The sequence below is a fragment of the Terrapene carolina genome, unplaced genomic scaffold (genome assembly GCF_002925995.2).
Source record: "Terrapene carolina triunguis isolate 2854851 unplaced genomic scaffold, T_m_triunguis-2.0 Scaffold88, whole genome shotgun sequence".
NCBI lineage: Eukaryota > Metazoa > Chordata > Testudines > Emydidae > Terrapene > Terrapene triunguis.
The window spans coordinates 51,262,795-51,275,274 of NW_020664439.1; the positions used below are offsets into that span (position 1 = coordinate 51,262,795).

General features: G+C 37.3%; 1 protein-coding gene across 13 annotated transcripts in view; it reads left to right on the forward strand.

Annotated features, from left to right (window-relative positions):
* The window catches only part of DLG1 (discs large MAGUK scaffold protein 1), a 371,668-nt gene that overhangs the window by 316,393 nt on the left and 42,795 nt on the right, over positions 1-12,480 (forward strand). For 6 of the 13 annotated variants that reach the window (XM_026650147.2, XM_026650148.2, XM_026650154.2 and 3 more), the window contains one exon: positions 6,915-7,014. In XM_026650147.2, the coding sequence (XP_026505932.1) occupies positions 6,915-7,014 (100 nt within the window). Of the gene's footprint in view, positions 1-6,914; positions 7,015-7,788; positions 7,823-12,480 lie in introns of all 13 variants that reach the window. The other 7 variants (XM_026650152.2, XM_026650157.2, XM_026650153.2 and 4 more) reach the window with 2 other exon arrangements.

Genomic DNA, 12,480 nt, shown 5'->3' on the forward strand with positions numbered 1-12,480 from the left:
TGATTGTTCCTTCCTAAGTGGAGCACTTTGCATTTGTTTTTGTTAAACTTCATCCTGTTTACCTCAGACCATTTCTCCAATTTGTCCAGATCATTTTGAATTATGACCCTGTCCTCCAAAGCAGTTGCAATCCCTCCCAGTTTGGTATCATCTGCAAACTTAATAAGCATGCCAGATGCACTAAAGATTCACATGTCCCTTCATGCTTCAACCACCATTGCAGAAGACATGCGTCCATGCTGATGATGGCTTCTGCTCGATAACAATCCAAAGCAGTGCGGACTGACGCATATTCATTTTTGTTATCTGAGTCAGATGCCACCAGCAGAAGGTTGACTTTCTTTTTCGGTGGTTCGAATTCTGTAGTTTCCGATTCCGAGTGTTGCTCTTTTAAGACTTCTGAAAGCATTCTCCACACCTCGTCCCTCTCAGATTTTGGATGGCACTTCAGATTCTTAAACCTTGGGTCGAGTGCATTGGTACCTTCTTTGCGTTTTGTCAAATATGGAGTGAAAGTGTTCTTAAAATAAACAATATGTGCTGGGTCATTATCCGAGACTGCTATAACAGGAAATATATGGCAGAATGTGGGTAAAACAGAGCAGGGGACATACAATTCTTCCCCAAGGAGTTCAGTCAGAAATTTAATTAACGCTTATTTTTTTAATGAGCGTCATCAGCGAGGAAGCATGTCCTCTGGAATGGTGGCTGTAGCATGAAGAGGCATACGAATGGCTAGCATATCTGGCATGTAAATACCTTGCAATTCCGGCTGCAAAAGTGACATGCCAAATCCCTGTTCTCACTTTTGTGTGTCGTAAATAAGAATAGGGCAGCATTATCACCTGTAAATGTAAACAAACTTGTTTGTCTTACTGATTGGCTGAACAAGAAGTAGGACTGAGTGGACTTGTAGGCTCTGAAGTTTTACGTTGTTTTGTTTTTGAGTGCACTCATGTAACAAAAAAAATCTACATTTGTAAGTTGTACTTTCACGACAAAAAGATTGCGCTACAGTACTTGTATGAAGTGAATTGAAAAATACTATTTCTTTTGTTTATAATTGTAAGCAAAAATAATATACACTTTTATTTCAGTTATAACACAGAATACAATATATATGAAAATGTAGAAAAACATCCACAACATTTAATAAGTTTCAATTGGTATTTTATTATTTAATAGTGCAATTAAAACTGCAGCTAATAGCGATTTAATCGCGTGAGTTAACTATGATTAATCGACAACTCTAGTAATTTTATAAACAAGTCTGATTCAGTTTTGCCAGTGTTCCCAAATGTGTCTGAAAAACTAGGTTAGGAGTGAATGTTGTTGTTAATATAATATTCAGAGAGAGCCATAAATAGAAATGGTCCTATATGGTGATAGATTAATGCCAAAAAAAAAAAAATCATGTAGTATTTGAAAGCTATGGGTCTTTAATGGGACCAGAGCCTTAATGGTCTTTTTTGGAGGAGAGAGTGACTTTGCTCCTTCATTTTAAACAGTGGCTACCCTATACAGTATTTTTTTAATAATGAAGAAGTCTAAAGAGTTTTTGTCAGTAGATCTGTCTGAGGATAATAAACCTACATTTTGAGTCACTTAAGGACTATGTGAGAGAGATTCTCGTTGTCAGTTAACAAAAACTCTAGGTTAACATTTATTGATTCATTTGTTATTGGTTCATCAGAAACTGAAGGGCAGTTTATGCATGTCAAAAACTGTTTTAGAGGAAAAAATGGTAAAAATTCACCCTGAGGTAATATTTAGGAAACTAATATTTCACCAAATTATTACAAATGCTCAGAAAACAGAATTGTAATGCATGACCGTCCAAAATAGTCTCAGGAAAAATCTGTTACTACCATGTTTAAGATAGCCTCACCATTTTTCAAATTTTAGAATATAATTGTATTCTGCAATGATTTAGATCATTTTGAGCCCTGAGTGAATCATAGAATTGTAAAACTGGAAGGAACTACAAGAGGTCATGTAGTCCAGTCCTCTGCACTCATGGCAGGACTAAGTATTATCTAGACCATCCCTGACAGGTGTTTGTCTAACCTGCTTTTAAAAACCTCCAATGATGGAGATTCCACAACCTCCCTAGGTAATTTATTCCAGTGCTTAACCACCCTGACAGAAAGTTTTCCCTAACGTCCAACCTAAACCACCCTTGCTGCAATTTAAGCCCATTGCTTCTTGTCCTATTCTTAGTGGTTAAGGAGAACAATTTTTCTCCCTCCTTCTTGTAACAACCTTTTATGTACTTGAAAACTGCTGTTATGTCCCCTCCTAGTCTCCTCTTCTTGAGACTAATCAAACCCTACTTTTTCAGTCTTCCCTCATAGATCATGTTTTCTAGACCTTTAATCATTTTTGTTGCTGGACTTTCTCCAATTTGTCCATATCTTTCCTAAATACTCCAGTTTTAGTCAAATCAAACCCCTTAAAATAGGGATTGTAACAGATGTTTCCAGATCTTCTACAACTACTGATATGCTAATAAGCATAGCTAAAATACATGTTCAGTTTAAGGACTTACCTAAATTACTAATGTGTTGACATTTTAGCCAAAATATGCTTTATAATTCTTTGGAAATAAATACTCTAGTTATTTATTATAATCATTTTAAAAGTGGAGAGCGCTAATGCAGTAATATCCAGAGTAGGCTACTGCTATAGATCCCAAAGATTTCTTTTTAATTGTGTTTACTTAGTAAGTTAGATATTATGATTTGTATAAATTCACAGAATCAAATTGAAGGGACAAAGTAATAAGAATATGAATATATAGTCCTGATAAAATAGGACTTATCTTTATTGGAGCAACTTCTGCTTTCTTTTACTACATGGTTCCTGTCAGCAGATGCAATGTGCCTTTCATTGGTATTTGTAAGATAGCTTGGTGTACTGTTAGGCATATCTTCAACTGAGCAACCTCAAAAGAATTTTGTTTAATCAGTGCTTTCAACAGAGCAGTTTAAACAGTGCCTGTTTGGGTACCTGCTTACTAGATAATGCATGCTATGCCCATGTTACATATTGAAAGTTTTAATTAGTTGTATTAATAGTAAAATGCACTTAAATGTGTATTTGCATTTTTGCACATACTCTGTTTTAGATGGAAACAAATACCTTTAGTGACTTTCTGACGGCCAAATTTAATACTGCCTTGAGACTTACTCTGATCATTATTTATATTTTTTCAGTTTGTACATGCAAAATTACGTATTGGAATATTATACCATGCCAACTGAGGGTGCAGTAATTTTTATATATTTTGAATTTACTCTTTAATTTTATAGCATTTAACATTTTACCATAGAGGAGATTACTTTTTTTTACAGTGATAAAGTTATACGTTAATTTTCAAGTTTTTCACATTACTTGTAACTGACATCCGCAACCTGTGATAGTTGCAAAAGGAACATTTTTAGACATTTAAATATTTGTAGTGATTGTTTTTAATTGAATTAGAATAATTTTGCAAAACATTACCATACAGCATATTCCTTGAGAAGATAATCGCATGTTTTTGTAACTTGTCTACCATAAAATTGTAAACAGTTAACTGAATTAACTGTGTATTTAAATCATAGTCTTGTATGTTGACTGTAACAAAGTTCGTACACAGTCACTGTGTACTAACACAGCACCAAAAATATGCATGAAATACTGAGTGGAAAAACAAACTACGCTTGCCATTGATAGAGAACTGCATTTCTTTCTCTATAATAACGTTTCCTGTTCCAAGCACTCATTAATCTTAAACTGTTCATAGTCTTTTGCTTCAGCTGAAAATTTTAATATTTCAGTTTCTCTTTAAAATACACTTAGTACCTCACTGTAATTGTCATTGGGTATTTTCCCCCAATGTAACTGTATGAAAGATATCTACCTGCAGTATTTCACGTATGTATTATATTATACTACTTTGACATGTATCAAGAATTCTTATTTAAAGGATTCTATGTGATGATAAAGTAAATATTGCAGCTCTAAATATAATATTAATGAGAGAAAACATTAAAATGCCAATTCCATTTATTCTAAGGAAAACTGAGAAACTGGAGCTTGCATGATTATCATGTTTCTTGTCTATTCTTTTAATATACACATTTATCTCATTTTGCTTGTGCTTCTTCTGTGTTTAACAAATTCTTTCTTGTGTAATCTATCCATAATTTGCAATGGGTTTATGAAATATTTATAAAATTAATGTGCCTACGACTAATAAGCAATTCTCTCTAGCCTTTATAATCATATCTTTTTTTTAAATCATCTTTTGGCTAATGTTTTATTTAAAATCAGTACATTATTACTATTTATTTTGCAATGAAACTGACTCTGACCATTATACATGCAGTATATGAAATTATTGTTAAATGGTTTTAAGTCAATAAAATTTACTGTAGAGGAAGTCAAATCAAAGATTAGTTTTATCAAATATTTTTAAAAGGTAGCTAAACAAAAATGAGTATTCTACCAGAAGTGCATTAAAAGCACCACTGCGTTGTTCTAATTGTCAAAAATAGCTAAATCTTTCTGCCTTATTTGACTTGCACCAAAATTTTGTCAGAGCTTTCCATAATGTTCTTCTTTTGAAGTTGAGACATTTTGTCTGACTTATGCTCCATGGTGGCCTTTCCCTCGTGCTGCAGTTGTATTTGTTATGTGAGACCTCCGTTTGTGGAAATCCATGTTACATACATGTTGTGAGAGCTAGGGTTAATTTCAATTTTAAGAATGATTGATGGACCTCTGTGCTGAAGTAGCAATGACTTGCTGCCATCAGCTTAGATACTGAAGCTCAAGAGGATCATAGCCCAGAATCCTGCCCATACCACCTGTAGTTCATGCAAACATATGATTGGTTAGGTGCCAGTTCTTGTGCCCATATGTCAGGATGATACTTCTCACAGCTGAATACTAGTTTTCCTAGTCACTGATGCGAACCAATTAAGGGCTTTTATGAACTTCCTACTTAATATTTTTAGTGTTGTTTTTTCCAGAACTCTCCCTTCTCTGACAGGCCTTATTGTGCTCCACTGGTACCATATGCCTTTTTTGCACTTGGTAATATTTAAATAACAAAATACATTATTTTAACAGCGGCAGTGGTGACATCAGTTCATCCTCCAGCATCTGACACTGCTAAACAAGTCTGTGTTAAAGCAGATGGCCGGAAAGGCTGTGAACATTGTAGTAGAGTGCAAACTACATGATACACTGCAGGCATTCACTGAATAAATGCCAAGTTTATCATTGTGCTGGTTGTGCACTAGCCCTGAAAAAAGAGCACAGCAAGTCAAAGAAGCACAGCGCTGCCTGACCCCCTAATTGCTGCTATATCTCCTTCCACATGGTGTAATGGTAGGGAAGAAAAAAGCATTTTGTACATGTTTCTTCCAATAAGGCTTACCTTCATCTGGATCATATTGTGATTAAGGGAGGGTATGATCAAACTGGATAAAATATGATGGACAAAACATATTGCAGTTATGCTGTAGATTCTAGAATAACTATTAATAGAATCCTTATAGCATGAACTGAAAACCAGTACTTTCTTTTGAAGAATTTACTTTGAAAAATGGCTCTGTAGAAATGGCATGGCATTGTGTTGCTCCATGCTTCTGGCACAGTTTCCATATCACATGTTTTTAATTTAGAAATAAACTCTGCAAACTCAGCCACTCCTTTCACAGCATCACCAGTAACAGAAGTTCTGCAGGCCAGATGAAGTACACTGACTGACTGCTTATTAAACAAGTCACGTAATGATACAGGGAGCAGTTGTGCACAGTAAGAAGGTTCCATTTCAATATAGTCACTTTCCAGAATAGAACTACGCTGTAAGGATGGGAGGCTTCCATCATATTTTCAGCAGTAGACATCACCAATTTTAGTTAAATCTATATTGCCATCTTCCACATACAATGTACATAAAGATGTATATTCATCTTATTTGTAAAGTAGCCTAGGATTGTAATAATAGCTTGAGCTCAAATGGAAAAAAAATTGTGAGTAAAAAAAAATCCTCACTAAATCAGGATAAAGCATCTGAGCTGTACAAATCCTTCAGCAACATCAATACCAGAATTCCTAATTCTTGCTGAATACCATCCTGAGCTTTGCAGTGTCTGATTTCTAAAATGTCAGTTCCACCTCTATGCCCCATCCCCACAATGCTGAAGAAAAATTAACAATCTGAACAAATGAAACAAGTATGTGTTAAGAATGGATCTTGGCACTGGGATGTGGACTTTCCCACTGCAATGTTCATTTCTTGCCATGAATTTGTGAGAAATTGCTGATGCAGAAGATTTAAGGAAAACGCAGAGATTTTTTTTTAAATGATGATGAATGTTTTAAGCGGACAAAACTATTGTTTTTGTAAAATTGTTATTTTCATCACTCTTTTTCCTGGAAGTAGTATCAGCATTTAATTATTTTGCTTTCATATACATTGGCTGTCATTCAAATATATAGTTGTGCCTTTACAAGCAGATAATGCTGTGAATACCTGGTTACCCCTGTACTAGCTAATATCTGTGACTTCCTCCGTTCTATTTATCAAATGGGTTTTACTTTTGATGGCTTTAGCAGCCTACTGGCTCTCACTTTTTTCTCTTCACAAAGGATCTGAATTATGAAGCATAAGGCTACAGATGATAAACCATGGATACCAGCTTTCCAATTCTTTCAGTAGTTAACATGCAAAATATGGAGAGTTTGAGCATAACCAAAAGCCCACTCTATTTCTGATGAGGTGGGGTGATGATGTTAAATTAAAATATAAACTGCATCATGTGGTTATAGGAGTCAGCTTCCACAAAGCTGCTGGGGCTGGGCCTTTGTACACACAGACATTAGACATCCTTTGTTTTGCCCCTCCTTCTCTTCTTCAGCAGTCATTCAATGACAAGCGTAAAAAGAACCTCTTTTCCCGAAAATTTCCCTTCTACAAGAACAAGGACCAGAGTGAGCAAGAAACCAGTGATATTGACCGTAAGTACGTGGAATCCAATGGAGAGAAAAACACACACACACACCAAAGGGCCTGCTAGCTTCCAGTAGGGTGTTACCTTGGAGACAGTTTCAAGAGCTGCAACAGGTTAATGGAACTCAAACAATGCGAATGACAAAACAGCCTTTTAAATCAATAAATTGATTCATGTGCTGTTACAGTACATCCTAACTGTTCTTGGAATCCAAGAGCAGCCTTGTTCATCGCAAACTGGATGGGACTGTGGGATGACGATTATGTGCGTAACTGGAGGTGATAACTAAGTTCTGTTACTCTGTTAATTGTACCTTATCAATAACTTCATAGAGAGTGCACTGCTGTAAAACTGTTACTCAGATTATAAATGAACTATAACCAGTCACTTTAGACTGGTTCTTGAAATTTTTCTATTTTAATCTTTAATTGTAATACTGTCCTAATTTTAAGGATGTTTCTTTTTAATTCTTTATTGCCTTCATTGCAAAAAAGTATTTTTGAAACAGAAATCTTATTTTTACAATAAAAATAAAGTTGATTGTTCAGATCTTTGCCTACTATAAACTCCCTCTGCCTTTTTCATCACTGATAACACTTCAGCTGCTAGCCATTTTAAATCCTAGGAGCTGACTGTGAAAAAAATTTCTGTAGATCTATGTCTCCCTGTAATGTTCTTGAAACTGTCTCTTATCGTAGCGCCAGTTTTATACATTACTGACAGTTATTTTTTTTTTTGTGATTATCTTTTTATTGCTTGCCCTCTGGGGACTACTCTACAGGAGATCCCTGACGACATGGGATCAAAAGGCCTGAGTAAGTGATCAAAATACTCCCAAGTTATATTTAACCTCCATCTGTAAACTTAATTTTTATAGATCCATTTTGAGACTGGTGGTATTGCTCTGCTGACATAAGGAGGTTAATTATTTCAAAGTGTTTTATAGAATTTTCTTAATTTGTAACATTCTTTGGTTTTATCTTTTAAGATCTTGCTACTTCATTTAATTTAGGTAACAACCACATTTTATTTTTGGTTTAGAAGTTTACCCAAATATACTCTATGTCACAGATAATGACTGCTCTCTCTGAACTAGTTAATGTAACTTTTCTAGTACGTCATTTTTATATTGGCTTTACCATTAATTTTTTTTTTAAATACAGTATTCTACAGTTATGATCCACACCACTGCAATAATGCATATTCCCTTCAGTTCTTTTAATCATTATTGTAGAATATTGTATTTTTAATGGCCGCTACTACTAAAATGCCTTTACATATTTTAAAATTAGCAGCAGTAAAAATAGCTTCATTTTCTCTTATGTGATGGAAAATGCATTCTGACAAAGATAAGATGGGGAGGAGGTTCTATCTGATCTATTTTGGCTTTTATGTGGTACTCACATAAGAATACTGATCATACAGTAAGGGGGTTATTATTAGGCACATGTCTTGAATAAGTATCACTTTCAGTTCCTACAAAGCCATGTCTGTTTTATTACATGAAGAATAATAGCATTGGGGATGTTAGATAAGTAATGCTGGATTAGTAATGGCCATGTTTTGAATAATTTAGTTTTGTAATTTAAATTATAGCAAGTTTTTAAAAACTACCAATTACTTCAGTAGACCTATCTATGTATAATTGTCTGGGTGTTCAGGCACCACTAGCATGATAATCCAGAAAAGGATGAAATTTGTGGGTAAAGTTAAAATTTACTAGCTTAGTTTTAAAATATTGGTGATCAAGACACACAAATTATCTCATACTTCTGGACTGGTAAGGCTCTGAGGCCACAGACAAAACATTCCGGTGAGTACTAACTTTCTATTCTACCGACCTATTAGAATTCTTTGAGGGGGTCAACAAACGTGGACAAGGGTGATACAGTGGATATAGTGTACTTGGACTTTCAGAAAGCTTTTAAGAAGGTCCCTCACCAAAGGCTCTTAAGCAAAGTAAGCAGTCATGGGATAAGAGGGAAGGTCCTCTCTTGGATCATTAACTGGTTAAAAGATAGGAATAAATGGTCAGTTTTCACAGTGGAGAGAGGTAAATAGCAAAGACCCCCAAGGATTTGTACTTGCACCGGTGTTGTTCAACATATTCATGAATAAGGCTGTGATTCTTTCATGGAAGTCACGGAAGTCATGGATTCCGTGACTTTCTGCGACTTCCATGACTTCCGCAGTGGCTAGTGCGGCTCACTTCAGGGCCACCCAAGCAACGGAGGGTGTGGCTGGTCCCAGGGATGGCCCAAGCAGCAGCCCCGGGGAGCATCTTAGCAGCGGTCCCCGGGGCAGCCACACCGGCCGCTGCTCGAGTGGCCCCAGGCAGCTAGCTCCAGGGACTGCCAGAACAGCAGCTGGTATGGCTGGCTCTGGGGAACTCCCAAGCAGCAGTTCTGGGGGTGTCCTGGGGACCGCCCAAGTAGAAGCGGTCCCAGGGCGGCTGGAGCAGCAGCATGGGGGGGCCGGACGGAGAGTGGTCCCCAGGAGCAGCAGCCGGTGGTCAGTCAACTCCCTGCTGTGGAGCAGGGGGCCCCCAGACCAGCAGGACCCCGGAAGTAGAGATTTAGTCAGGTATTTTTGGTTAGAGTCATGGACAGGTCATGGGCCGTGAATTTTTATTTATTGCCCGTGACCTGTCCATGACTTTTACCAAAAATACCCGTGACTAAATCTTAGGCTTATTCATAAATGATCTGAAAAAGGAGATAAACAGTGAGGTGGTAAAGTTTGCAGATGATACTATTACTGAAGATAGTTAAGTCCAAAGCTGACTGTGGGTGACTGGTCAACAGAATGGCAGATGAAATTCAATGTTGATAAATGCAAAGTAATGCACATTGGAAAACATAATCCCAATTATACATATAAAATGATAGGGTCTAAAATAACTGTTATCACTCAAAAAAGAGATGATCTAGTCATTGTGGATAGTTCTGTGTGCAGCAGCAGTCAAAAAAGCTACCAGAATGTTAGGAACCATTAGGAAAGGGATAGATAAAAAGAATAAGAAAATATAATAATGCCACTATATAAATCCATGGTACACCCATTCTTTGAATAGTGTTTGCAGTTCTGGTTGCCCCATCTCCAAAAAGATATATTAGAATTGGAAAAAAATACAGAGAACAGTAACAAAAATGTTTAGGAGTATGAAACTGCTTCCATCTGAGGAGAGATTAGAAAAACTGGAACTGTTCAGTTTCGGAGATGACTACGGTGGAGGGGGGTATGATAGAGGTCTATAAAATCATGAATGGTGTGGAAAAGTGAATAACGAAGTGTTACTTACCCCTTCACATAACACAAGGGTCTTGTGTGTGCTTGCTGTGGAACTGCTTCCTGAAATGAAGAGCTTCTGGCAGCACAAGCACTACCTTCCAGGCCTCCATAGTCCTCATTCTCTCTGTACAGGTAGCAAGATGCACACACCAACCCCTGAATACTTGGAACATTCCCTGTGTCCAGACCAGGGGTTCTCAAACTGGGGTTCATGACCCCTCAGGGGGTTGTGAGGTTATTACCTGGGGGGTCGCGAGTTGTCAGCCTCCACCCCAAACCCCGCTTCAGCTCCAGCATTTATAATAGTGTTAAATATTTTTACAAGTGTTTTTAATTTATAAGGGGGGGGTCGCACTCAGAAGCTTGCTCTGTGAAAGGGGTCACCAGTACAAAAGTTTGCGAACCACTGGTCCAGACCTTTATCCACTGAACACTCATGCACTGGGCCTGATATTCTCAAAGGAACAGTACACACCAGGTTGTAAGATTCAACTCAAGACCAGCACTTAGATACACTTACAGTGAAAACAAGAATAAGTTTATTATCAAAGACCAGTGATGCACATGAGAGTGAAGAAGGATATTGGAAACAAATGGTTACATATAAAACAAAATCATAACATCACTATCTAGAGACAAAACTTAACTAACTGGTTAACCTCCTATCTAAAGAATTTTCTCTCGCCCAAAGTCCTGTTCATTGTTTTCAACCAAGATTGGCTGAGCCCCTCCTTCTATGAAAACAAACACACTGTCTGTTTAGTTTGTAGGTGCAGGATGCCACAGTGCCCTCTTTGCCATCTAGAAATACCTCCAACGTTCATTGTCTTTACTCATAAAGAAGCTAAACCCCTGTTGAATTCATATCTCTTCATAAATGTTTGACTTCATTTGTAAATGGGCATCCATTGTGTTAGCTTAAAATGCTTAATTTATATCCCAACAGAGAGATATATGTTCCTTATCTCCTGTCTGGAGGAATCTGTCTAATTGTCATCTTTTGGTGAACTGCTTTTAACTTACATGCTTAAGAACATAATTTTCTAATACATATACGTAACTCCTTGCATAGTACATGTACATACTTTTTACAATGATATTGATGATTTTGCTGCAGTCTTTGCTAGTTGGATCTCCTCCTCTTCTCATGGCTGATATTAAGCCCTGCAGTCCTGCACCTTTACAACTCATGCCCTAACCCTAATCCTGGAGGCCAAATTTAGGCTGCTCCTGGAGGCCAAATTTAGGCTATTAGGGAAGAGACTGAAATCCAGGCCCTCTATGGTGGCATTCTCAGAAATGCTCCCAGTTCCACGCGCAGGACCAGGTAGGCAGTCAGAGCTTCAGAGTCTCAATGCGTGGATGAGATGATGGTGTAGAGAGGAGGGGTTTACATTCATTAGGAGCTGGGGAAACTTTTGGGATGGGGGGAGCCTATACAGGAGAGATGGGCTCCACCTAAACCAAAGTGGAACCAGACTGCTGGCACTAAACATTAAAAAGGTTGTAGAGCAGTTTTTAAACTAGGAGATGGGGGAAAGCCGACTGCTGCAGAGGAGCATGTGGATCGGACAGAGACTTCTCTTAGGGGAGAGTCTAATGATAGAGAATCTCCAGGTTATAGTCAGGAGCAGAGGAAGGAAGAGGATAATATAAGGGCCAGATCAGATGATAAACATTCACATAAAAAAGAATCTGATACATCAGAAAAGGGCAGACAAATAAACAGTGACAAGTTTTTAAAGTGCTTGTACTCAAATGCTAGAAGTCTAAATAATAAGATGGGTGAACTAGAGTGCCTTGTGATAAAGGAGGATATTGATATAATAGGCATCACAGAAACCTGGTGGACTGAGAGCAATCAATGGGACACAATCATTCCAGGGTACAAAATATATCGGAAGGACAGAACAGGTCGTGCGGGTGGGGAGTGGCACTATATGTGAAAGAAAATGTAGAATCAAATGAAGTAAAAATCTTAAGTGAATCCACATGTTCCATAGAATCTCTATGGATAGAAATTTCATGCTCTAATAAGAATATAACATTAGGGATCTATTATAGACCACCTGACCACTGACCAGGACAGTGATAGTGATGATGAAATGCTAAGGGAAATTAGAGAGGCTATCAAAATTAAGAACTCAATAATAGTGGGGGATTTCAATTATCCCCATATTGA